Source organism: Carcharhinus amblyrhynchos, chromosome 7 (genome assembly GCF_965287045.1).
Source record: "Carcharhinus amblyrhynchos chromosome 7, sCarAmb.v2.hapA, whole genome shotgun sequence".
NCBI lineage: Eukaryota > Metazoa > Chordata > Chondrichthyes > Carcharhiniformes > Carcharhinidae > Carcharhinus > Carcharhinus amblyrhynchos.
The window spans coordinates 31241207-31265058 of record NC_137330.1 but is presented as its reverse complement, the minus strand read 5'-3'; the positions used below and the strand labels follow the sequence as shown (position 1 = coordinate 31265058).

The 23852-nt window shown below is 45.0% G+C and overlaps 1 protein-coding gene across 9 annotated transcripts in view; it reads left to right on the top strand.

Moving 5' to 3' along the window:
* The window catches only part of LOC145344848 (myelin transcription factor 1-like protein), a 445009-nt gene that overhangs the window by 315812 nt on the left and 105345 nt on the right, over positions 1 to 23852 (top strand). For all 9 annotated transcript variants that reach the window (XM_080192078.1, XM_080192086.1, XM_080192085.1 and 6 more), the window contains exon 12: positions 23348 to 23598. In XM_080192078.1, coding sequence (XP_080048204.1) covers positions 23348 to 23598 — 251 coding nt within the window. The remainder of the gene's footprint in view (positions 1 to 23347; positions 23599 to 23852) is intronic.

Genomic DNA, 23852 nt, shown 5'->3' with positions numbered 1-23852 from the left:
GGGGTGCTGTCAGAGGGCTGGAGAATGTTACACCCTTTTTGAAAAAAGGTTTTTGAGCTAAACCCACCAACTACGGTCAGTTTAACCTTGGTGATGAGAACACCTTTTGAAATTCGGAAAAGGTAACAGTCCTTATCTGGTGGATTAATTAAGGAAAACCAGCATGGATTTATTCAAGACAAATTCTGTTTAACTAACTTGCTTGAGTTTTTTAATGCAGAAACAGAGAGGGTTGATGAGGGCAATGTGATTGATGTGTGTTACTAACAGGTGAGAAGAGAGAAATTGATTCCCTACCATTCAACCTCTTCACTTGGTCAGAAAAAGATGTAGCTTTCCTTTTCATGACAATGTACCTTTTCCAAGTCAGAATGTACTTAACTATTTAAGCTGTGAGCAATAAGGAGTCAATCGAAGAAAGTTTTCTTGAGTCAAAGCAAGCAAATTTATATACACTAAACCAGAGAAAAATAATGAAAATGCAGTGTCAGGCATTCAGCCCTCACATAGTCATTAGGACACAGGAACCCATATCAGAAATAAAGTCCAATTTTAAAAAGGCTGACCGAATATATGGTTAAGTGTCCTTTGATTGTCCTTTATGCATAGATTTTAAATACTGTGACCAATTCAGGTTAGTTGGTTTCTTGGATGTGGTCAGCTGCAACTGATATTGCAATTATAACAAGATCTTGATTCTCTGGTAGTTTCCCAATAGAGTTGACTTCTCAAACCAGACAACACAGTTATTCCAAAGGAGAGAGCAGAAGAAAGAACAGCCTTCAGTCTGTTGTCTCTGCCAAAGACGTTCTTGATGCTGCGTGTCATTAATGATGTCTCTCTAATGGCTAGGCAGCCTTGCCTTGAAATACTTCACCCATTGTGTATTTCCCAGGCTGTGTCTATGGCAGTCGTTGTTTCAACATCCAATACTTGCACATGTGGTGTGCATGTACATCCAAAGGTGTTTGTAAAAGTCCCAAATGATAATAAAAGCAAAATGCTGCGGATGCTGGAAATCTGAAGTAAAAATACAAAATGCTGGACAAATTCAGCAGGTCTGGCCTGATCTGTGGAGAGAAAAGCAGAGTTAATGTTTTGAATCCTTAAGACTCTTCCACAGAACTGAAGAGGGGTAGAAATGTAACGAATTATAAACTTGGACAATGGGCTGAAAGAGATGAGGCGGAGTAGATAGTCAGGCGTAAGTTGGAGCTAAGGAGATAATGACAAATATGTTATGGACATAAGACAAAGGGGTATTAATGATGGCAAAAATGACAGAAGACATGCTCATCATGGCATAAAGGTCCTTTATTGAAACTTCAATCCCACATTCCTGCCTACCCCGTAAGACCTTTCAACCCCTTGTTAATTTCTTTGTCAGATTCAACCCAGAATGTTGTGAGAATGGATTAGTAATTGTTATTAATGCACCTGTTGCCACAATCCCTTTGTCATCATGTTGGAAATCCCAAAGAAAAAAGCTAAAATGCTATCCATATAGGCTTGTGTAGCTTCATGCAAAGACATGAGCTTGCAATTTGGGCATGTAGCCATAACTTTGCTAATCTAAATATTCCACAGCTGCACAAGTGATTTGTTTTGCTGCATTTTGACCATTTTGATTAGTTGGTCAGCTGCTTGAGTTTTAGGTGGAAAAAATATTTGTTAAAGGAATGGATAACGTGAAGGGCTTTGGGGGTGTTGCAGGTTAGCTGCTCAAACAGTGTGTCTTTTCAGTTACAATTAGAAGAAGATCAAACAGAAAAAGAAAGCCAAACAAAATTTCCCTTTTGTTCATAGACAACTTGAACAGAAACCAAGGAGTCTGATACATAAATAATACGGCTGTTTACACTATCCACTATGCCGTCCATGCACTCCCCAATGGTCACTGAAGACCTGAAGTAAAGCAATGGAACAAAATGCTCCTTCTCCAGGAGATCAGTCCTGCTCTGAAAATAGTGTCATAGGATCTGCCACGTCAGCTTGACATGGCAAATGGGTGCTGAGTCAGTAAGCGAGAGTTGTTTCACAAATATATAAGTATGATTTGAGGTTATATGTCAGGGCCATTAAATGTAAAACAAACACTGTTATATTTCTATTATATAAGGCCTTTAAATAGATGCTCTTGGAAAATTGTGTTCACTTTTGGTACTAGCACAAAACAAGTGATACAAATTTGAAGTGCAGTGGTGAGTAACTTACCTTAACTAACCTTAGGGATCTTATTTATCAGGTTAGGACTATTGGTGTGGAGAATTTGTAATCTTCTTACTCCAACAGTGCTGAAACTAATTGTTACCCTAGCTGAGACCAGAAATTCAGCATTGACTTGGAATCAGACCTAGGAATGATTTACCTGCATTGCTTAGTATTATACCAGATTGCATCTTTATCCATTGACAATTAGAGGAGCTCACATCCATCTTTTCTTTGTTTTTATAATTTATGGTTGATAGGTCACGCTGATGTATTTTGCATTCAAAAATATAAGTTTTTAAGTTTATTTATTAGTGTCACAAGTAGGCTTACATTAACACTGCAATGAAGTTACTGTGAAAATCCCCTAGTTGCTACACTCCGATGCCTGGTCAAGTACACTGAGACAGATTTTAGCATAGCCAATGAATCTAATCACATATTTTTCAGATTGTGGGAGGAAACTGAAGCACCCGGAGGAAACCCACACAGACATGGGGGGAACGTGCAGCCTCTGCACAGATAGTGACCCAAGCCAGGAATCGAGCCTGAGACCCTGGTGTTGTGAAGCAGTGGTGTTAAATATCACACAATAACAAAAATACAGTGGTGTTGCAGAACCAAGATTGGGATGCCTACTCTGGTTCTGATTCATGGGTCTGCCTTGATCTTGATTCTCCTTCAGCATACCTTTTTCTTTTACTAATATGAAACAATTCCACTTGTGCAAAAATTGGACTAGTGTTAATTATATAGATTATATGGTTGTGAATTATATTCACCCCTTAATTTCCTATTTCATCAAGGTGGTAAAATATTGCATCAGTTTGCTGTTCTCAAACCTTAAAACCTGTGTGTCAATAATCAAGCATGACAACAAAAATCCAGCCCCATTCTTGCTGTTCTCCTGTTTTGTTGCTTCATGGGGAGACCGTGGCATAGTTACTCCAGACACACAGTGGATGGTGAAATCTGAATTCAGTAAAAATCTGGAATTTAAAAATCAAATGATGACCATCAGCTATTGTTAGAAAAATAGAAAATAAGAGGGAAGAGGCCATTAAGCCCTTACAGCCAGCTCTGCCATTCATTATGATCATGGCTGATCATCCAAACCTGATCCCAATTGATAAGAATCATAAAAATCCATCTGGTTCACTAATGTTCATTAAGGAAGGAAATCTGGCATACATTTGACTCCAGATCCACAGAAGTGGGATTGGCTCTGAAATGGCCTGGCAGTTTTTTTAAAATTCATTCCTGGGACATGGGTGTCACTGACTGGCCAGCATTTATTATCCATCCCGTGTTGCCCATGGAGAGCAGTTGAGAGTCACCCGCATTGCTGTGGCTCTGGAGTCATATGGAGGCCAGACCAGGTGAGGATGGCAGATTTCCTTTCCTTAAGGACATTCTTGAACCAGATGGATTTTTCTGACAATTGACAATGATTTCACAATCATCAGTTGATTCTTAATTCCAGATATTTTTTATTGAATTCAAATTCCACCTGTTGCTGTGGGGGTTTGGAATTCAGTTCAAGGACAATTAGGGATGGTCCAGCCAGTGACACACGCATCCCATAAATAAATAAAAACAACTTCCTCTTAAAGCGTATTCCTGCCACTTTTCATAAGCTGAGGTTTCCAGCTATGACTCCAGTCTTTCCTTGGACTCCTGTTCCAGAACGATGGTTCATTCCATCACTTAATGAACAGTTCCAATCACCGCTTTTAATTGGAATCTCGAGTACACCTTTTCTTACTGATGGAAATGCTGTCATGTGTGTTCTGTTATGCTTTATGAGGAATATATTGTGCATTTAGCACTGAATGAAAAGGCAAAATAAAATCTATTCAACCTGACAATGACCGGAAAGCAACCAGCTGAAATTTTGAAATTGCTATTAATAGGGAACGGCAAGAAGCTAATTTGTGATCAAGCGTACCTGAAGCATTTCTATGTTACCTTGTCAGAAATAATGCTTCTAATGATGGTGGTATGGTTTGAGATAATAACAAGAGCCATAAATTAAACTGAACTGGCAGCTATGTCATTGGTCACTGAGCTTAGGGCAAGGTATTCTGACAGTTTTAGGAGGAGTTCTCTTCAAGCCCATTCTTAAAAAAAGGACATGAAAATTAACCACCTAACAACCCCTAGAGTCCAAGACAATTTTTTTTTGCCAGCCATCCTGTTGCTGCCAAAAGTGTGATTTCTAATAGGGAAATAATAGCTCTTGACTGCCAGCCCCTGTCGATTGGAGAATGCATGGAGATTAATTAAATATACGCAACTAGATATGCTATTAATTTTAGTTTCTGCCTTTTATCCTCATTTATGCAGACGATTTATCAAGCTATTTACACGCATCTTCAGTGATAAGGAAGAGTCGAATATTTATTTATTTCAGCTTTGACAGGTTTCCCACCTGCTTGCGTGATGTACGCATTCATTTTATTCAGACGCAATGATGAAGAGGTGAGAGAGAGTACAGGGCACCGTCAGGATTGAAGGAGTAGGAGAGAAAACTAGATAAATCAAGTAGTGATTAGGCGAAGCCAAGATTTTGTTTGAAAAGGCTGTAAATTATAGGAGGAGGCGAAGATTGAATTTAACTGCGAACTGACTGACCTTGAAGCCTCAGTTTGGGTTTGCGTAAAGTATTCGCGTGAGTCATCTCTGCGGAACATTAAAACGTGATATTCAGTGTATTCATGGGTGGCACGGTGGCACAGTGGTTAGCACTGCTGCCTCACAACGCCAGAGATCCCAGTTTGATTCCTGGCTTGGGTCACTATCTGTGTGGAGTCTGCACATTCTCCCCATGTCTGTGTGGATTTCCTCCGGGTGCTTGCGTTTCTTCCCACAGTCTGAAAGATGTTCTCGTAAGGTGGATTGGCCATGCTAAATTGCCCCATAGTGTCAGAGAGATTAGCAGGGGAAATATGTAGGGCTATGGGAATAAGGCTTGGGTGGGATTGTTTTCAGTGCAGGCTCAATGGGCCGAATGGCCTTCTTCTGCATTGTAGGGACTCTGATTCTGGGACTCTATGTATTTCACACCTAGTGTAGGAAACAATGGCTAATGTATAGAGTAAGATTATTTTCCTTTGATCCATAATATCATTTACAATCTTCTTGTCCTGTGCAGTAATGTTAAAATATGCCTGCAGATGCTGCTGTTGGATGAATGGTTCCATCCTTGGCACTAGACAAAGTGGGGAGCTGTCACAAAATGAAAGGATGAAATATGTTAAATAAAGTGGTTATAATAATACATCTTGCTATATGTCAGCATGAAACACTCCAGAAAATCAGAAAGTCATCATCAGTGTTCGCCAAATCTAAACTAACTTCACTTGCTCTCTCGAATGTTTTCCTTTATTACGGAAAGCCTCAGTTGATCAAAGAAAGATCCTTAAATGATTTTGCTGAAGAAGTCCAAGCCATTGAAGATCATCCAGTCACAATGTCAGCCGGAGAAGGGGACCATCCATCATCTCAATGCCATCCAAGTGTGACCTTAATGGAATAATGTCGATTATGAGCAACGAAAAGAAAAATGATGATGTTGATGACAGCAACTAATGATTGTACAGTGTAAACTCAGTTTACTCAAATCACATACGTGACGAATCTCAATTTCCCTGACATTATTTCTGCCTCAGGAAGCTAACATCTCAAACAGCATTTCTATTTTCAAATGGCAGTGAAAGATTTGGCTGTTCTCCCAAAGTCCAGCTGTCAGAAAGAAACCTTGAGGCCAGTCAGCATTTCTGTTTTAGTCTATTACAAATAACCCTAGTGCGTAAAGAAGCATACATCTTACAAATTCAACATTCCACTTCTTAGTAGGGTGTTGAGTCAGAGGATTGAATGCTGACGATTGCTGAGTTCATTGCATCGAGGGACACAAGGGCCGGGATTTTCCGTTACCGTTCCCGTTGGGATCAATGACGGCAGTGGGAAATATTGTAGATGTCCAAAGTCACATTTTACGTTGGCATGAAAGTCTGCCGCAAGTGTGCCCTCTCCCCACCCCGTCAGGAATATCATTATAATACAATTGCATCTCATTAGCGGGTCCATAAGCGATAATTATATCCCTGCCCCCACGAGTGGCATGAAGCACGACTGGCTTCAAAAGGTGTGCACCTGGTGAGCACCCTTCCAAGGGGAGCTCAGAGGAGCCATGTTCGTGGAATGGCTCTGCATAACTGGAGGTAACCCAGGGGTACTAGGGTTGACTAGAAGAGAGACCACAGTACCGCTCAAAGGGTACCAGGGTAAAACTCTGAGGAAGACCAGGGTAACAATGGAAGCATACCATAGTAACACTGGAAAGGTACCTGCATTGACTCTGGGGGAGACTCGGGTAACACTGGAAGGGTACTGTGTGCTGAACTCCAGGGAATCAGGGGCCCAGTTGGAGGAGGCCAGGGATTTGATTCCAGGGGGTCAAGGATTTGACTCCACAGTGTCAGGGACTGGTTAGAGTAGACTAGGGCTGGGTTGGTTGGCTCCAGGGTGGTTGCTGCAGGGCATCGAAGGAGACTGGGGGTTTGACCCAGCATACTGGGGAGGGGGGCGTTGAATGTCAAGTGTAAAAAGCACCATTCTTGAGGGTGTCTTCTGTCACGAGGCTACAGGTTTCTTAGTAGGGCCTCACAGAGGAAAGGGAAGCTTGGGGCACTGTAGAGAGAGAATTGGGACTCATCACAGACTAATGGTTCCACTCAAATCTAGAGTTGGGGTGGGGGCTTCTGGAGGCGGCACGTTACCAAGGGCAAGGATAATTGAAAAATTTGTTAGTCATCAGTACTCCTTTACAGCTGAGACTATTCAGCTGTAACTCAATTGGGGTCAAATTAATCATACAGTTTTGCCGACTCAGGCACCAGTTATGTGTGAAAGTGCCACTGATGGCTGCTCAGCATTTAATCCCTGGCACAACGACTTCCAAAATTGATGACTGCCGTGGTGCGGTTGTAACGTTGTCTGAATGGACAAGCAACTATATTCCAATTAAGAGTTAGCAATGGAAAGGACAGTGCTGCAAACACTTGGCTGTGTGTATTGTCCCTCCCCAGGTTGAGTGCAAAGTCTTGGGGTGAAGCTTTGGATAATGCCTATACCTGAAATGACAGCTTAGGATGCAGTAGAGTGCCCACAGCTGTGGCCATTCAGTCATGTGATGCAGAGCAAGGGTGATGCAAGATTTTGCCAAAGCAGAATGCGAGTAAGAACTAGGCATCAATGTTGTGGCCAGGATGTGAATCAGTGTACTTTGAGAAGCAGCTTCAGATGGTGAATGGACAAAGAAGGGTCCTTTGCAGTCAAATGCTAACCATCAAGTCTCTCTCTTTGATACTGCAGTGATAAGAACATAAGAACATAAGAAATAGGAGCAGGAGTAGGCCATCTAGCCCTTCGAGCCTGCCCCGCCATTCAATAAGATCATGGCTGATCTGTCGTGGCTCAGTTCCACATTCCCGCCCTCTCCCCATAACCCTTAATCCCCTCTCTTATCAAAAACCCATCAACCCGCTTCTTAAAAATATTTAGCGAGGTAGCCTCCACCACTTCAACGGGCAGAGAATTCCAGAGATTCACCACCCTTTGAGTGAAGAAGTTCCTCCTCAACTCCGTTCTAAACCGCCCCCCCTTTATCTTGAGGCTGTGCCCCCTAGTCCTACTATCGTTTCTGAGCGGGAAGAGTCTCTCCACCTCTATCCTATCCATCCCATTCATCATCTTATACGTCTCAATGAGATCTCCCCTCATTCTTCTAAACTCTAACAAGTACAAGCCTAGTTTATTCAGCCTCTCCTCATAGCTCAACCCCCTCAACTCCGGCATCAGCCTCGTAAACCTCCTCTGCGCTCCCTCGAAAGCCAAAATATCCTTGCGTAAGTACGGCGCCCAAAACTGCACACAGTACTCCAGCTGCGGCCTCACCAATGCCCTATACAGCCACAGCAAGACCTCCCTACTTTTATATTCAATCCCCCTCGCTATGAAGGCCAGCATCCCATTCGCCTTCCTGATCACCTGCTGCACCTGCAAGCTGGGTTTTTGCGACTCATGCACAAGGACCGCAAGGTCCCTCTGCACCGTCGCCTGCTGCAGTTTTTCGCCACTTAAGTAATAATCCTTCCTACCATTATTCCTACCAAAGTGGACCACCTCGCACTTGCCAACATTAAATTCCATTTGCCATTTCCTGGCCCATTCGCCCAGCCTATCTAGATCCTTCTGTAGGCTCTCCACACCCTCCGCACAATTTGCCGTTCCACCAATCTTGGTGTCATCAGCAAATTTCGACACCCTACACTCGGTTCCCTCCTCCAGATCATCTATATAAATGGTAAATAGCTGAGGCCCCAGCACCGACCCCTGGGGCACTCCACTAGTCACCATCCGCCAATCCGAATAGCACCCATTAACCCCCACTCTCTGCCTCCAATTTGACAACCAATCCTCTATCCACGCTAACACCCTACCCCCAACTCCATGCCCCCTTACCTTCTGCAATAACCTCTTGTGAGGTACCTTGTCAAACGCCTTCTGAAAATCCAGAAAGACCACATCCACCGGCTCTCCTCTATCCACCGCCCTAGACACATCCTCATAGAACTCCAGTAAATTTGTCAGACACGACTTCCCTTTAACGAAACTGTGCTGCGTCTGCTCTATCAAGCACTTTCTGTCAAGATGCCTCGTTATTTCCTCCTTGATGACGGACTCTAACATTTTACCTACAACAGACGTTAAACTAACCAGCCTGTAATTCCCTGCCTTTTGCCTGGCACCCTTCTTAAACAACGGCGTAACATTAGCCGCTTTCCAATCTTCCGGCACTTCTCCGGAATCCAGCGACGTCTGGAAAATAACCACCAAGGCATCCACTATCACCTCCGCCATTTCTTTCAGAACCCTCGGATGCATTCCATCCGGTCCTGGCGACTTGTCCACAATCAGCCCCTCCAGTCTGTCAAGCACCGCCTCTCTAGTAACAGTAATGTCATTAAGACCCTCCAGTCCTACCACCTTTCCATCTCTAACACCCGGCAAATTATTCACGTCCTCCTCCGTGAAGACAGAAACAAAAAAGTTATTCAGGACCTCAGCCATATCCCCATCCCCTACCACTAAGTCCCCCTTCTCATCCTCTAAGGGACCAACGTTCACCCTAGCCAGCCTCTTCCTTTTCATATATTTATAAAAACTCTTGCTATCCTTTTTTATATTAAGTGCAAGCCCAGCTTCATAGTTTCTCCTACCCTTCTTTATCAACTTCTTTGTCAATCTTTGTTGACATTTAAACCTCTCCCAATCCTCTTCTCGCCCACTACTCTTAGCTACTCTAAACGCCTCCGCTTTTAATTTAACACTTTTCTTCACCTCCTTCGTTATCCATGGCTCATTACCTCTCCTCCTACTGTCCTTTTTGACCATCGGAATAAATTTCTGCTGAGCACCAAGAAAGATCTCCTTAAAGATCCTCCACTGCTCCTCAGCAGACCTACCTTCCAACGCGCTCCCCCAGTCCACATTCGCCAATTCTTCTCTCATCCTACCGTACTCCCCTCTGTTCAAACAAAGGACGCGCGTCCGGGAACCCACTTTCTCCTCCTCCATCTGCACCAGAAACTCCACCATACAATGATCACTCTCCCCAAGAGGATCCTTCACCGCAAGGTCCCTAATTCTACCCGCCTCATTACATAACACCAGATCCAAGATAGCTCGCTCCCTCGTCGGCTCCGACACACACTATTCCAGGAAACTATCCCGGCAGCATTCCAAGAACTCCTCCTTGAGCCCACTGCGTCCAACATGGGTCGACCAATCTATAAGTAGATTGAAATCCCCCATAACTACGGCCGTCCCATTCCTGCACGCCGCACTTATTTGCGCGTTAACAGCCCGCCCCACCTCCAGATCATTATTCGGGGGCCTATAGACGACACCCACCAGCGTCTTCCTCCCTTTGCTGTTCCTAATCTCTACCCACAATGATTCCACTTTCTGCTCCTTGGCTCCAATATCATCCCTTGCTACCACCCTGATGCTGTCTTTAATCAGCAGAGCTACGCCCCCCGCCTTTTTCCTCCCGTCTATCCTTCCTAAACACTTGATACCCCTGGACATTCAGCTCCCAGTCCCTGTCCCCTTGCAGCCACGTCTCTGTAATGGCCACCAGATCATATCCATTTGTGCCGACCTGCGCCACCAGCTCATCCACTTTATTCCGAATGCTTCGTGCATTCAGATAAAGTGCCTTCATCCCAGCCTTCACCTGGACCCTATTTGCCGTAACGCCACCAACCATACTCACGCCCCCTACTCCCTTTATTATTGGGACATCCTTGGCCTCTTCCCTTGCCTGTACCATCTCCTTAACTTTAGACCCTGTAATGTCACCTACCCTCGCACCCTCCCCCCCCCCCCTAATTAGTTTAAAGCCGTAACTACAGCCCTATTTACACGATTAGCCAGGACTCTGGTCCCAGCATGGTTCAGACCCAACCCATCCCGCCCGAACAGGTCCCACCTACCCCAATACTGATGCCAATGCCCCATAAATGCCAACCCATTCCTCCCACACCAATCCCTGAGCCACCCATTCACTTCCTTAATCCTATCAACCCTACGCCCGTCTGCACTCGGTTCAGGCAGTAGTCCAGAGATAACCACCTTGTTGGTTCTACTTTTTAATTCCATTCCCAGCTTCTCATACTCCCTCCCCACATCCTCAGTTTGCATTTTGCCTACGTCGCTGGCACCCACATGTACCACAACAACCGGATTCTCACCCTCCCACTCCAGGTTCCTCTGCAGCCCAGATGCGACATCCCAGACCCGAGCACCAGGCAGACAACACACCCTTCTGTGCACTTTGTCATTGTGACAAAGGACAGCGTAAATACCCTTAACCCCACTATCCCCAATCACTACTACGTTCCTTTACACCTCTTTGCCTATGTCCTGCTGCATCACTGTACCGTGTGCAGTTTGCTCACCGACCTCACCTCCCTTGTCCTCGTCCACACTGGAAGCAAGAACCTCAAACCTGTTATGCAGATTGAGAGGCTGAGGCCTCTGCTCCCCACCCCCCTTCCTCCTCTCCCCACCCTCCTTCCTCCTCTCAGCAGCCCCCTCTTGTTCCTGAGCCTTAGAGTTAGCCAGTCTAGGGGGGGTGGATGTCACTTGCACCCCATTGACAGTGGTACCCTCTCTCCCCCTGATGAGCCTCAGTGTCTGTAGCTCAGAGGCCAGCTCATCTACCTTGAGCTGTAGCTCCTCCAGCAACCTGCACTTACTGCAGACATGGTCACTGGGAAGGACCCTGGGGTCCACCAGAACTTCCAAAACATGGAACCTGGTGATCTCACTGTCATTCTTCACGCTTACAAGCAGGAGAGAAGAAGAAGTCAACAGAGGTATCTGGCTTACCACAGGCAGTAGCAGAATTGTGACAAGGAAGGGGTGGCAGGGCCTATTCTGATTGCAGAGGATAACCCCAAAGAGCTGTTGCTTGGAGGTGCCTCATTATATCCAGGATTTACAGAGGCCACCTCACATACCTGCAGATGCTAGGGAACCAATGTCACAGAAGAGTACACATGTTCAGGAAACTAATTGGTCACATCAGCCACTTTTTGTAGGATTTGGTGCCACGCGGACTTGAATTGCATCCACAGCCATTGTCGCTGGCAGTGCTCAATTTTTACATAAGTGGCTCCTCCCTGGGTTCCACAGTGACACTACAGAATTTTGCAAACTTCCGCACACAAGTGCACCCAGGAGGCAACAGATGCAATCTTTGCAAGGCACACAATGTTATCCATTTTAAAGGGGATCAGGCAAGCCAGAGGGCAACAGCAATGGGCTTGGCACAGATCTCTGGTTTTCCACTGGTGCAGGATGCCATCGACTACACTCATATGGCACACACAACTTCAGAGCTTCAAGCATTGAACTACGTGAACTACAAGGACTTCCACTGGCTGACTGTTCAGCTGGTCCACGACCACACCAAATGCATTCTGAAGGTGTGTACTTGATTTCCAGTGAGTGTGCATGATTCCTACGTTCCGAGTCACTCAGATCCCAAACACGTTTCCGATGGCTGATGATGCCTGTGCAGAAGCCACAGAGTGCAGCTGAGACAAGATGCAATGAGACTCGTGCTTTGGTGGAGCAAACCATATGGATGCTGGAGATGAGGTTCCGGTCTGGTGGAGCCCTGCAGTACAATCTGCAAAGGCTGTCTCGCATCGTGATCTCCTGCATAACCTGGTACTGGACTGGGGGGAGGAACTCCGTGAGAAGCACGTGGAGGAGTGGCACATTTCCTCCAATAAGGAGGATGTCAAAGGGGATGTGAGTGAGGAGGTCTTTGAGAGAGAGGATATTGGCCATAAGGCAATGGTGAAATCCAGATGCAGCAGGCAAGTTTGGGATGCATTGGCATTGATGGAACTCATTGCTGCAAGATCCACCCTCCAGATTTGTGGAGGGTGATGAGGACATGCTACTGTGAGCACTGCATTCCAATCTGATTGATGACCATGCACTTTCTCTGTGATAAGGCTTCTGTGCTGGGGACACAGCTGTTCTCTATATTCCCTACATTCCAGCAAGCTGATGGAAACTTGCAGTGGGCACAGCACATGGATCCTCACAGAGCTCTGTGAACGTCTGACTCCTGTCAGGCTGATGGCAACTCGCTTGCTCCCAATGACTAGGGTCTTACCATGGCAATGCAGTGGGGAGAACTTCACCTCTCCTGATCCAACAGCATCCTTCGTGAACTGCACCATTGAGGTTCAGTGTGACCAGAGGTTAAGGCAGAAGGGATGGGCGGTCAGCCTGACCTCAAAGGTGCAGAGAGTGCACATTGACAATGAGAGGAGTGAGTGAGGCTAGCCCGTACGCTGTGGGAGATATCTCATTCCCTACGAGATACAGGCATGACTCATGTGTTAAATCACTGTGAAAGAACACCAGCAATGTGCTGGAAAGCTTGCACAAAGCACATGGAGGAAACCCTGGATGAGTACCCTGTTTTTTCTTGCGCAGGATTCAGGTTTTCAGGTCAGAATTTCAGGAACTTGGCTCATCAGAACAAGGAGCTCAAGAAAAGGTGAAATTGTTCAGAGTTTATTTACAGAGGTGATCATTATGTACAGATGCTTAACACCTTGCCCACAGTATGCAACTAAAGCTTCATACCTTTTCTAAACCGGCCGCAATGTCTTGGTACATCCACAACAGAGGTGGAGGCAGTCTGCTGTCTGCCATGCCCTGTAATGCGATGACCTAGGTGGGCATCTACGAGGGCAGAGAACAAGGTGGTCCCAGCCTGCTTTTGGGATCTTGCTGTGTAGCGGTGCCACCCTTCTCGGCCTGTGGAGCTGAAGCAGTCACAGGAAGAGTGGATTTGGATGGTGTGACACTCACTGAGTCACTTGGGTGTCACCTAGCACCAGCTGATCCTCCTCCCGATGTGTATCCTGCTTGGGATGCAGAGATAGCTGGGAGGGGACTTGAGAAGCCCTGCCATCCTCTGGTATTGGTACTGATGGGTATCAGCAAATGTTTGTACCATGGTATACATGTCCTGCTGCCTGCAGGATGGAAGTTTTGGACCAAGGTCTCCATGCTGGCCCTCACCCTTGCTGTGTTGCAGCATTGGAACAATCATCCCAGACATAAGACAGATGGAATCTGTACAGCCTTTCAAACAGAGGCATGTACCAGACATCCCTTCCTGATTTTAACACATTTTCCTTTGGAGCTGCAAGAATTGAGTGAGGCATGACTGAGTCCAGAGACTCATTGTCTAACTGGGGTCACGGCAGAGTCCCAAGCTCTAGCAATCCTCCAAATGTCAGCATTCTGGGACGTCCCTACCTCCACCTGCTGTGGATTTAAAAGTGGATGACCCCAAGGCTGCTCTAAAGCTGGGACCTATAGAAATGTGTGCACTGCTGAGGATGTGGATGAGCGCTGTGATGGTCTTCAATGTCAGGGCCTGTGAATTTCTCATCTGCACAAGTCTCGTGGCTGGAGTTGCGGACCTGGCTGGTGGACTGTCTTGGTTGCTTCCCAGATGTGCCTGCAAAAGAGAAGAGAGTTCACTAGTAGGTGGCAAATGCCTCAGAAGCAGGAGGTGTTATCCACAGCACTGATGTCTGATGGATGATGCAGCGCTGGATCTTCACTCGGTTTATCGCAGCCGAACGCCCTATCAGAACAGGAGCGACCAATGTCCTCCCTGGTCAACTGGATGACTCTGTCCTTGATGTCTGTGAGGACCTTCGGCTCTTGCATCCCTCCAGCCATCTGACATCTCTCCTTGTTGTACGTCAGCTTGCCCTGCAAGAAAACAGATGGAGAGAGTATAAGTGGGATGCGTGCTTGGCACTTCCCCGGAACCAGCGACGTCTGGAAAATAACCACCAAGGCATCCACTATCACCTCCGCCATTTCTTTCAGAACCCTCGGATGCATTCCATCCGGTCCTGGCGATTTGTCCACAATCAGTCCCTCCAGTCTGTCGAGCACCTCCTCTCTAGTAACAGTAATGTCATTAAGACCCTCCAGTCCTACCACCTTTCCATCTCTAACACCCGGCAAATTATTCACGTCCTCCTCCGTGAAGACAGAAACAAAAAAGTTATTCAGGACCTCAGCCATATCCCCATCCCCTACCACTAAGTCCCCCCTCTCATCCTCTAAGGGACCAACGTTCACCCTAGCCAGCCTCTTCCTTTTTATACATTTATAAAAACTCTTGCTATCCTTTTTTATATTAAGTGCAAGCCCAGCTTCATAGTTTCTCCTACCCTTCTTTATCAACTTCTTTGTCAATCTTTGTTGACATTTAAACCTCTCCCAATCCTCTTCTCGCCCACTACTCTTAGCTACTCTAAACGCCTCCGCTTTTAATTTAACACTTTCCTTCACCTCCTTCGTTATCCACGGCTTATTACCTCTCCTCCTACTGTCCTTTTTGACCATCGGAATAAATTTCTGCTGAGCACCAAGAAAGATCTCCTTAAAGATCCTCCACTGCTCCTCAGCAGACCTACCTTCCAACGCGCTCCCCCAGTCCACATTCGCCAATTCTTCTCTCATCCTACCGTACTCCCCTCTGTTCCCCTCTGTTCGGGGAAGTGCCGGAAGATTGGAAAACGGCTAATGTTACGCCGTTGTTTAAGAAGGGTGCCAGGCAAAAGGCAGGGAATTATAGGCCGGTTAGTTTAACGTCTGTTGTAGGTAAAATGTTAGAATCCGTCATCAAGGAGGAAATAGCGAGGCATCTTGAGAGGAATTGCTTGATAGAGCAGACGCAGCACGGTTTCGTTAAAGGGAAGTCGTGTCTGACAAATTTACTGGAGTTCTATGAGGATGTGTCTAGGGCGGTGAATAGAGGAGAGCCGGTGGATGTGGTCTTTCTGGATTTTCAGAAGGCGTTTGACAAGGTACCTCACAGGAGGTTATTGCAGAAGGTCAGGGGACAGGGAGTTGGGGGTAGGGTGTTAGCGTGGATAGAGGATTCGTTGTCAGATAGGAGGCAGAGAGTGGGGGTCAATGGGTGCTATTCGGATTGGCAGATGGTGACTAGTGGAGTGCCTCAGGGGTTGGTGCTGGGGCCTCAGCTATTTACCATTTATATAGATGATCTGGAGGAGGGAACCAAGTGTAGGGTGTCAAAATTTGCTGATGACACCAAGATTGGAGGAAAGGCAAATTGTGCAGAGGGTGTGGAGAGTCTACAGAAGGATCTAGATAGGCTGGGTGAATGGGCCAGGAAATGGCAAATGGAATTTAATGTTGGCAAGTGTGAGGTGGTCCACTTTGGTAGGAATAATGGTAGGAAGGATTATCACGTACGTGGCGAAAAACTGCAGCAGGCAACGGTGCAGAGGGACCTTGGGGTCCTTGTGCATGAGTCGCAAAAACCCAGCTTGCAGGTGCAGCAGGTGATCAGGAAGGCGAATGGGATGCTGGCCTTCATAGCGAGGGGGATTGAATATAAAAGTAGGGAGGTCTTGCTGCGGCTGTATAGGGCATTGGTGAGGCCGCAGCTGGAGTACTGTGTGCAGTTTTGGGCGCCGTACTTACGCAAGGATATTTTGGCCTTGGAGGGAGTGCAGAGGAGGTTTACTAGGCTGATGCCGGAGTTGAGGGGGTTGAGCTATGAGGAGAGGCTGAACAAACTAGGCTTGTACTCGTTAGAGTTTAGAAGAATGAGGGGAGATCTCATTGAGACGTATAAGATGATGAATGGGATGGATAGGATAGAGGTGGAGAGACTCTTCCCGCTCAGAAAGGATAATAGGACTAGGGGGCACAGCCTCAAGATAAAGGGGGGGCGGTTTAGAACGGAGTTGAGAAGGAACTTCTTCACTCAAAGGGTGGTGAATCTCTGGAATTCTCTGCCCGTTGAAGTGGTGGAGGCTGCCTTGCTAAATATTTTTAAGACACGGGTTGATGGGTTTTTGATAAGAGAGGGGATTAAGGGTTATGGGGAGAGGGCGGGAATGTGGAACTGAGCCACGACAGATCAGCCATGATCTTATTGAATGGCGGGGCAGGCTCGAAGGGCTAGATGGTCTACTCCTGCTCCTATTTCTTATGTTCTTATGTGCTTGGGCAAATGATAAAGATGTCTGTCATGTGCGGATGGTGGGTGGGACCAATTCCTAATTCGGCAATGCCTTGACTTTAAAATTCTCAATCCTGTCTTTCAAATCCTAACATAGCCTCATCATTTCCAAATGCTGGAATCTCCTCCAGCCCCCACTGAGATTGCTGACCTCATCGAATCCTGGTTTCTTTAGCATCTCTGATTTTAATTGCTTGGTGTCCTTGTCTACAGCAGCCAAGGCAGTATGCTCTGGGATTCCCTTCCTAAACAGCTCTGCCTTCTTAGCTTTTCTCCTTTAAGACCATCCTTAAACACTGTCTAGTGGAGTAATGAGAAACCAAGATAGCCAAATTTGTCAGGAGGCCTTGTAGCACAGTGGTTGCACCCCTACTGCTGGACCAGAAGCCTGGGTTTGAGTCCAATACTAGGAATTGTGGTCATGGAAAGAGCATTCAATGCAGTTCAATGGGCTGAGAATGAGTTTGGAAACCCTGCCACCACTTCCCCCACTATTCCCCAAAGGGTACAAAAAACAGTGTGGGTGTGACGATATGCAAACAACAACAACGATAAACAATGATAAGTTTATCAAATGATGCTCAAAGAAAAACATTACCAATAAAGTTTCACTTGTTGTAACTTTTGTTTTAACGCAAATAAGAATCAATTTCAATTAACATGAATTAGTAGGTGAACGATACTTCAAATAGAAAATACATTTCATTTCAGATAGTTGACACGACATGAAACAAAAAGATGTTGCACAACCACCAGTATTCCCTTCACTGTATATAAGTAATTACTGGCTGCCGTGTCGCCTCCTAGCTTCACTACTCATCCTGATGTTGTGTAAGCTATGGCATCTATTGAAAATGTCAAACCGACCACAGCTTGCTATAAAAGTTTTGATGGCAGTCGAACTCTCACCTTCTTGTTGATACAAGCTGGTAAACAGACTCTTGAACTTTTCTTGGAGAGTCAGTGTGTTAACAGACATGTTTTGGCCCTCAATTCACGCAGACAATTTTCAAAGACACTGCACTTAGTATGGGTAATTTTTAGAACACTTAAAGAAGTAGCACTTTGTCCACTAACCTTTACCTTTGTTCAATATGCCCATTCCAAATACTAATCTAGTGCGCCTTCTCTGAACTGCTTCCAATGCATTTACATCTAGTCTTAAATAAGACAAACAGTACTGTACACAATACTCCAGCTGTGTCAGCTATGTTCTGTATAACTGAAGCATTACCTCCCTACTCTTGTAATCAATTCCCCTCACAATCAATGATAACATTTCATTAGCTTTGCTAATTACTTGCTGCACCTGTGTGCTAACCTTTTGCGATTCATTCACTAGCACACCCAGATCCCTATGAGGGCAGAAGCTGGTCCAGGGGTCAAATGTGTTACCAGGGTTGTAAACAGACTGGCTTCATTTCAGACAGTTGCCACAGAGAGCTATGGAACCAGTAGCTAGGGAATGGGCTTTGGAACGGATAATGAAAGCAGTATTTATGTTTCAAGAACACAAAATGTAAACAAACACAATTGGTGGGATTTTCCAGCCGCGCTTGCCCAAAAACCAGAAAATCCTGCCCGAGGACAACAAACCTTTCCATGATCCCCGATTCCCATGGCGGGCAGAATGGGGAAATCTGTCCCAATATGTGTCAAATTACTTACAGTTTTTATCCTGTAGAGCAACTAATTGGGCCTTCAGGGTTAGAAATTAGTTTTGGACTGTTTTTTGAGCAGAGAATGGTTTGTGGTTGAATGAGCTCTGCAGAGGCTGGAAGCATAACCAAGATCGGACCTCAGGCCTCATCAGGTAATTCTGGTGAACTGCATATAGCCCGCCGGGCATCCAGATACAGCTCACTGCTGTGAAGAGGAAAAATTTCAGCTGGCATCAGCCTGAGGTATGTTCTGGCGAGGGGGTGTGAGCAAGTATGAGCTTCGAGTGGCTAGTTCACTGGTGACTGCTTTGCACCCAGGTGGAACAATCCGATTCTCTCCCCTGCTCCACCTAAAGTTAAGTCAAAAAGATAATACTATTTTGATTTTGTCTTCCAGCTGTCCCATCAAGAATTGCTGGTTAGGCCATTGAAATCTCTAAATCCCAAAATAGAGCATCTCAATCCCATCAAATGTCTGAGAGAAGTCCTAAAACAAGCATATGAGGTTGTTCATAAGGAGGAGGTGATGGCCTACTGGTGTTACCACTAGACTGTTCATCCAGAAACAAAGTTAATGTTCTGGGCACCGAGTTTGATGGTGGAATTTGAATTCAATGAACAAAATCTGGAATTAAGATTCTACTGATCATCATGAAACTGGGCGGTACAGTGGCACAGTGGTTAGCACTGCTGCCTCACAACACCAGGGACCCGGGTTTGATTCCTGGCTTGGGTCACTGTGTTTGTGGAGTTTGCAGGTTCTCCCCGTGTCTGAAGGAGTTTCCTCCGGGTACTCCCACAGTCTGAAAGATGCGCTGGTTAGGTGTATTGACCCGAACAGGTGCCAGAATGTGGTGACTAGGGGAATTTCACAGTAACTTCATTGCAGTATTAAGCCTACTTGTGACTAATAAATAAACTTTAACTTTAACTTAACCACTGTTGATTGTCAGGAAACCCCATCTGGTTCACTAATGTCCTTTAGGGAAGGAAATCTACCGTCCTTACTTGGTCTGGCCTACATGTGACTCCACAGCCACAACAATGTGGCTGTCAACTGCTCTCCAAGGGCAGTTAAGGATAGAACATAGAACACTACAGCGCAGAACAGGCCCTTTGGCCCATGATGTTGCGCCGACCAGTTAAAAAACAATGACCCACTAACCTAAACCAATCCCTTTTCGTCCATAAACCTATCCACGGATCTCTTAAACGCCCCCAAACTAGACGCATTTACAACTGCAGCAGGCAGGGCATTCCAATCCCTCACCACCCTCTGGGTAAAGAACCTACCCCTGACATCCGTCCTATAACTACCCCCCCTTAATTTAAAGCCATGCCCCCTCGTGCTAGCTTTCTCCATCCGAGGAAAAAGGCTATCACTATCCACCCTATCTAAACCTCTAATCATCTTATATGTTTCAATAAGATCCCCTCTTAGCCGCCTTCTAGCGAAAACAACCCCAAATCCCTCAGTCTCTCCTCATAGGACCTCCCCTCCATACCAGGCAACATCCTGGTAAACCTCCTCTGCACCCTCTCCAAAGCCTCCACATCCTTCCTGTAATGTGGGGACCAGAACTGCACACAGTACTCCAAGTGCGGCCGCACCAGAGTTGTGTGGATGGGCAATAAATGCTGGCCAGCTAGCGACGCCTAAGAATGAACTAAAAAAAATCCTGTTTTTGGGTGGCCACCAGGAATGCTGGAATTCACCCATCCCCGTGTGGTACAAATGTATTTCAGGAGCACTTGGATAGGGGAGATAGCATTGGGAGATTGAGGCTTTTAGCCTCCATTTTTATGTCCAATCAATGGGCATAGCAGAATCCATTTGTCACCGTCCTATTTTCTTATCTGTTATTTTGTTTTAGTTCATTAGTAAGGCACAGAAAACAAATCTGCAATGCAGCCTTCTATGTTTCCCTCTGTGCATTATTTTTAATTAATTAGTAATCATGTAATTTGCAAGCATGTTGATGAAATTACTAAAACTAATGCACAAAGAAAAATTATGACAACTCCATTATATATTAAAATATATCATCTGTCAGGGAATTTACCATAAGGTTGTAACATTTTATGTCTTTAATGCAATATGCCACGCTGTACTGCCTCAAAATATTAACATAGAACACTTAATGGATTTGCTGAAATCTTTATCTCCACCAGTCGATAAGAAGTCTTCACTTGTTTAAAATAAATGAGTTAAAGTCCTCAATAAGATAGTGCAGAGATTCTTTTTCAATGAAGAATGTTAAGTGTTCATACATCAGTATCCCCGAATGCTATTCTGTGGGCCTTTATGTTAAAAAGAAACAACACAAAATCTAATTACTGATATTTGGTTAATAAAGTAGTTATTGGTCATGTCTCCCACTTCACAGAGCTAACATGTTGCAGGAGACCATCCAACCCATGGCGTCTGCATCAGCTTTCCAAATGAGCGTTATGACTCATTGCCATTCCACGTCTTTTCTCCATTGTGTTTATTCAAATAATCATCTAATGCATTCTTAAATGCTTCAATTGAGTTTACCTCAACCGTACTGCAAGGCAGTGTATTCTGGACCCAAACCACTCTCTGTGAAACGTTTTCTTGTATCACATTTGCTTCTTTTGCAAATTACTTTAAATCTGTGCCCTTTCACTCCCGAATCTTTTCTGAGTGGGAACAGTTTCTCCCTATCTATTCTGTCCAGCCCCCTCATGCTTTTGAACACGTGCATCAAATCTCCTTTTAGCCATCAGTTCTCCAAGAAGAACAGTCCCAACTCCTCCAAGTTTATCTTCATAATTGAAGTTTCTCATCCCTGGAACCATTTTGTAAACCTCTTCTATACTTTCCCCAATGTGTTCACATCTTCCTATAGTGTAGCGCCCAGAACTATACACAACATTCCAGCTGAAGTCTAACAAATTCAGTATAATCTCTTTGCTCTTGTACTTTATGCCATATTAATAAGTTTAGGATACTGAATGCTTTATTAATTGCTGTCTTCACCTATCCTGCCACGTTTGGTGAATTTAGTGTATATATGCATACGACCCTCAGCTCATACACACGCTTTCGAGGTGTACCCTTTGTTTTATATTGTTTCCCATATTCTTCCTATCAAAATGAATTGCTTCGTACTTCTATGATTCGAACTTTATCAGTCCTCTCCACCAAATTGCCTATGTTTGAAATTCTGTACTACATCATGATGTTTCCAAGTTCTGTATCACCCACAAACTTTGAAATTGACACATGTACACCAAGATCTAGATCATTAACATATATCAGAAAAAGCAAGGATCCCTGTACCAAACCCTCTGAAATTCCACTACAAACCTTCTTCCAGCCTGAAAAATATCCATTCATCATTACTCACTGTTTCCTATTACTTGGTCAATTTTGCATCCACAGTCCTACTGTCTTTTTATTCCATGGACAATAACTTTTCTCACAAGTCTATTGTGTAGTTTTGTGTCGAATGCCTTTTGAAAGTCCATGTACACCGCATCAACAACATTGCCCTCATTAATCCTCTCCGTTATCTCTTCAAAAAAACTCCAGCAATCAGTTAAAAACAATTTTCCCTTAGAAAATCTGTGCTGGCTCTTCCAAATCATCCCACGCTTTTCCATGTGACTATTAATTCTACCCTGAATATTTGTTTCTAGAAGCTTCTCCACCACCAAAGTTAAACTGACTGGTCTGTAGTTGGTGGGCTTATCCTTATAACCTCTTTGGAACAAGGGTGTAATGTTTGCAATTCTTCAGTCTTCTCGCGTCTCACAGTGTCTAGGGAAGACTGAAAGATTATGGCCAGCGCACCTGCAATTTCCATTCTCACTTCCTTCAATATCCTTGGATACATCTCATCTGATCCCAGTGCCTTGTCAACTTTAAGTACTGACAGTTCATCCGATAATCCGAAAGATGTGCTGGTTAGGTACATAGGCCGTGCTAAATTCTCCCTTAGTGTACCCGAACAGGTGCTGGAGTGTGGCGACTGGGGGATTTTCACAGTAATTTTATTGAAATATGAATGTAAACCTACTTGTGACTCTAATAAATAAATTCTAAAACTTTAATTATCTCCTCCTTATCAATTTGGCACCTTCCTAGTGATCGAATTTCCTCCTGTATCACCGTGGACCGGGTAGCATCTGCTTCCTTGGTAAAGACAGGGGCAAAGTGTTTATTTAACACCTCAGCCATGCCTCCATGTGTAAATTCCCTTTTACCTAATTGGCCCTATTTCTCCTTTTACTGCCCTTTTCTTACTGATGTGCCCATAGCAACTTTGGGATTCCCGTTTATGTTGGCTGCCAGTTTTTTCTCATAACCCCACTTTGCTTCAGTTATTTGCTTCTTCACCTCTCCTCTGAATCTTTTATGTTCAACTCAGTTCTCAATTGTATTTCCTGTCTTATACCTGTCATCAGCACACTTTTGCCTTCTTTATGTTAGTTTTTATGTCCTTTTTTATCCAGGGAGCCCTGGATTTTGTTTGCGCTACTTTTCCCTTTTGGGGCAATATACCTTGACTGTGTCTGAACCATTTTTTTCTTTGAAGGTAACCCAGTGTTCAGCAACAGTTTTTCCCACCAACCTCTGGTTTCAGTCTATCCAGCCCAGCTCCACTCTTACCCTATTTCAGTCGGCTCTCCCCCTGTTAATTATTCTTACTCAGGACTGCCCATTGTCCTTTTCTACCATCATATTTAAACCTTCTGATACAGTGATCACTGCCTCCTAAATGTTCCCCACTGACGCTTGATCTTTATTTGCATGTTGTTACAGCAAAGCGGTTTTGCAAGAACTCCAGCTCAGCCAGCAGCACGACGAGTAGCTATGCTCCCAGCAGTAGCAGCAGCAGTATCAGCTGTGGTGGGGGCAGCAGTGCCAGCAGCACCTCAAGCAAGAGCAGCTTCGACTACACGCACGACATGGAGGCAGCACATATGGCAGCCACGGCTATTCTGAACCTGAGCACCAGGTGCCGAGAGATGCCACAGAACCTCTCAACCAAGCCTCAAGATCTGTGTGCTAGGGTAAGTGACATCCCTTTTAAAGAAGGCCCCTTCCCATCATCTATGGCCCTACCATCCATACAAATATGTGTATACACATATACAGGCCTAAGCACAAAGCAACCCCAAGTAACACTGATCAATTGGCTTGATTGGAGAGAAGGGCAATCAGTCTGGGTTAGTGTGAAAATGTGCATTTGATCATGTGATCTGTTAATCTGGAATCTTAACAGGGACTTCAACAATGCTTTTATGTGAATAAGAATCAGATAATT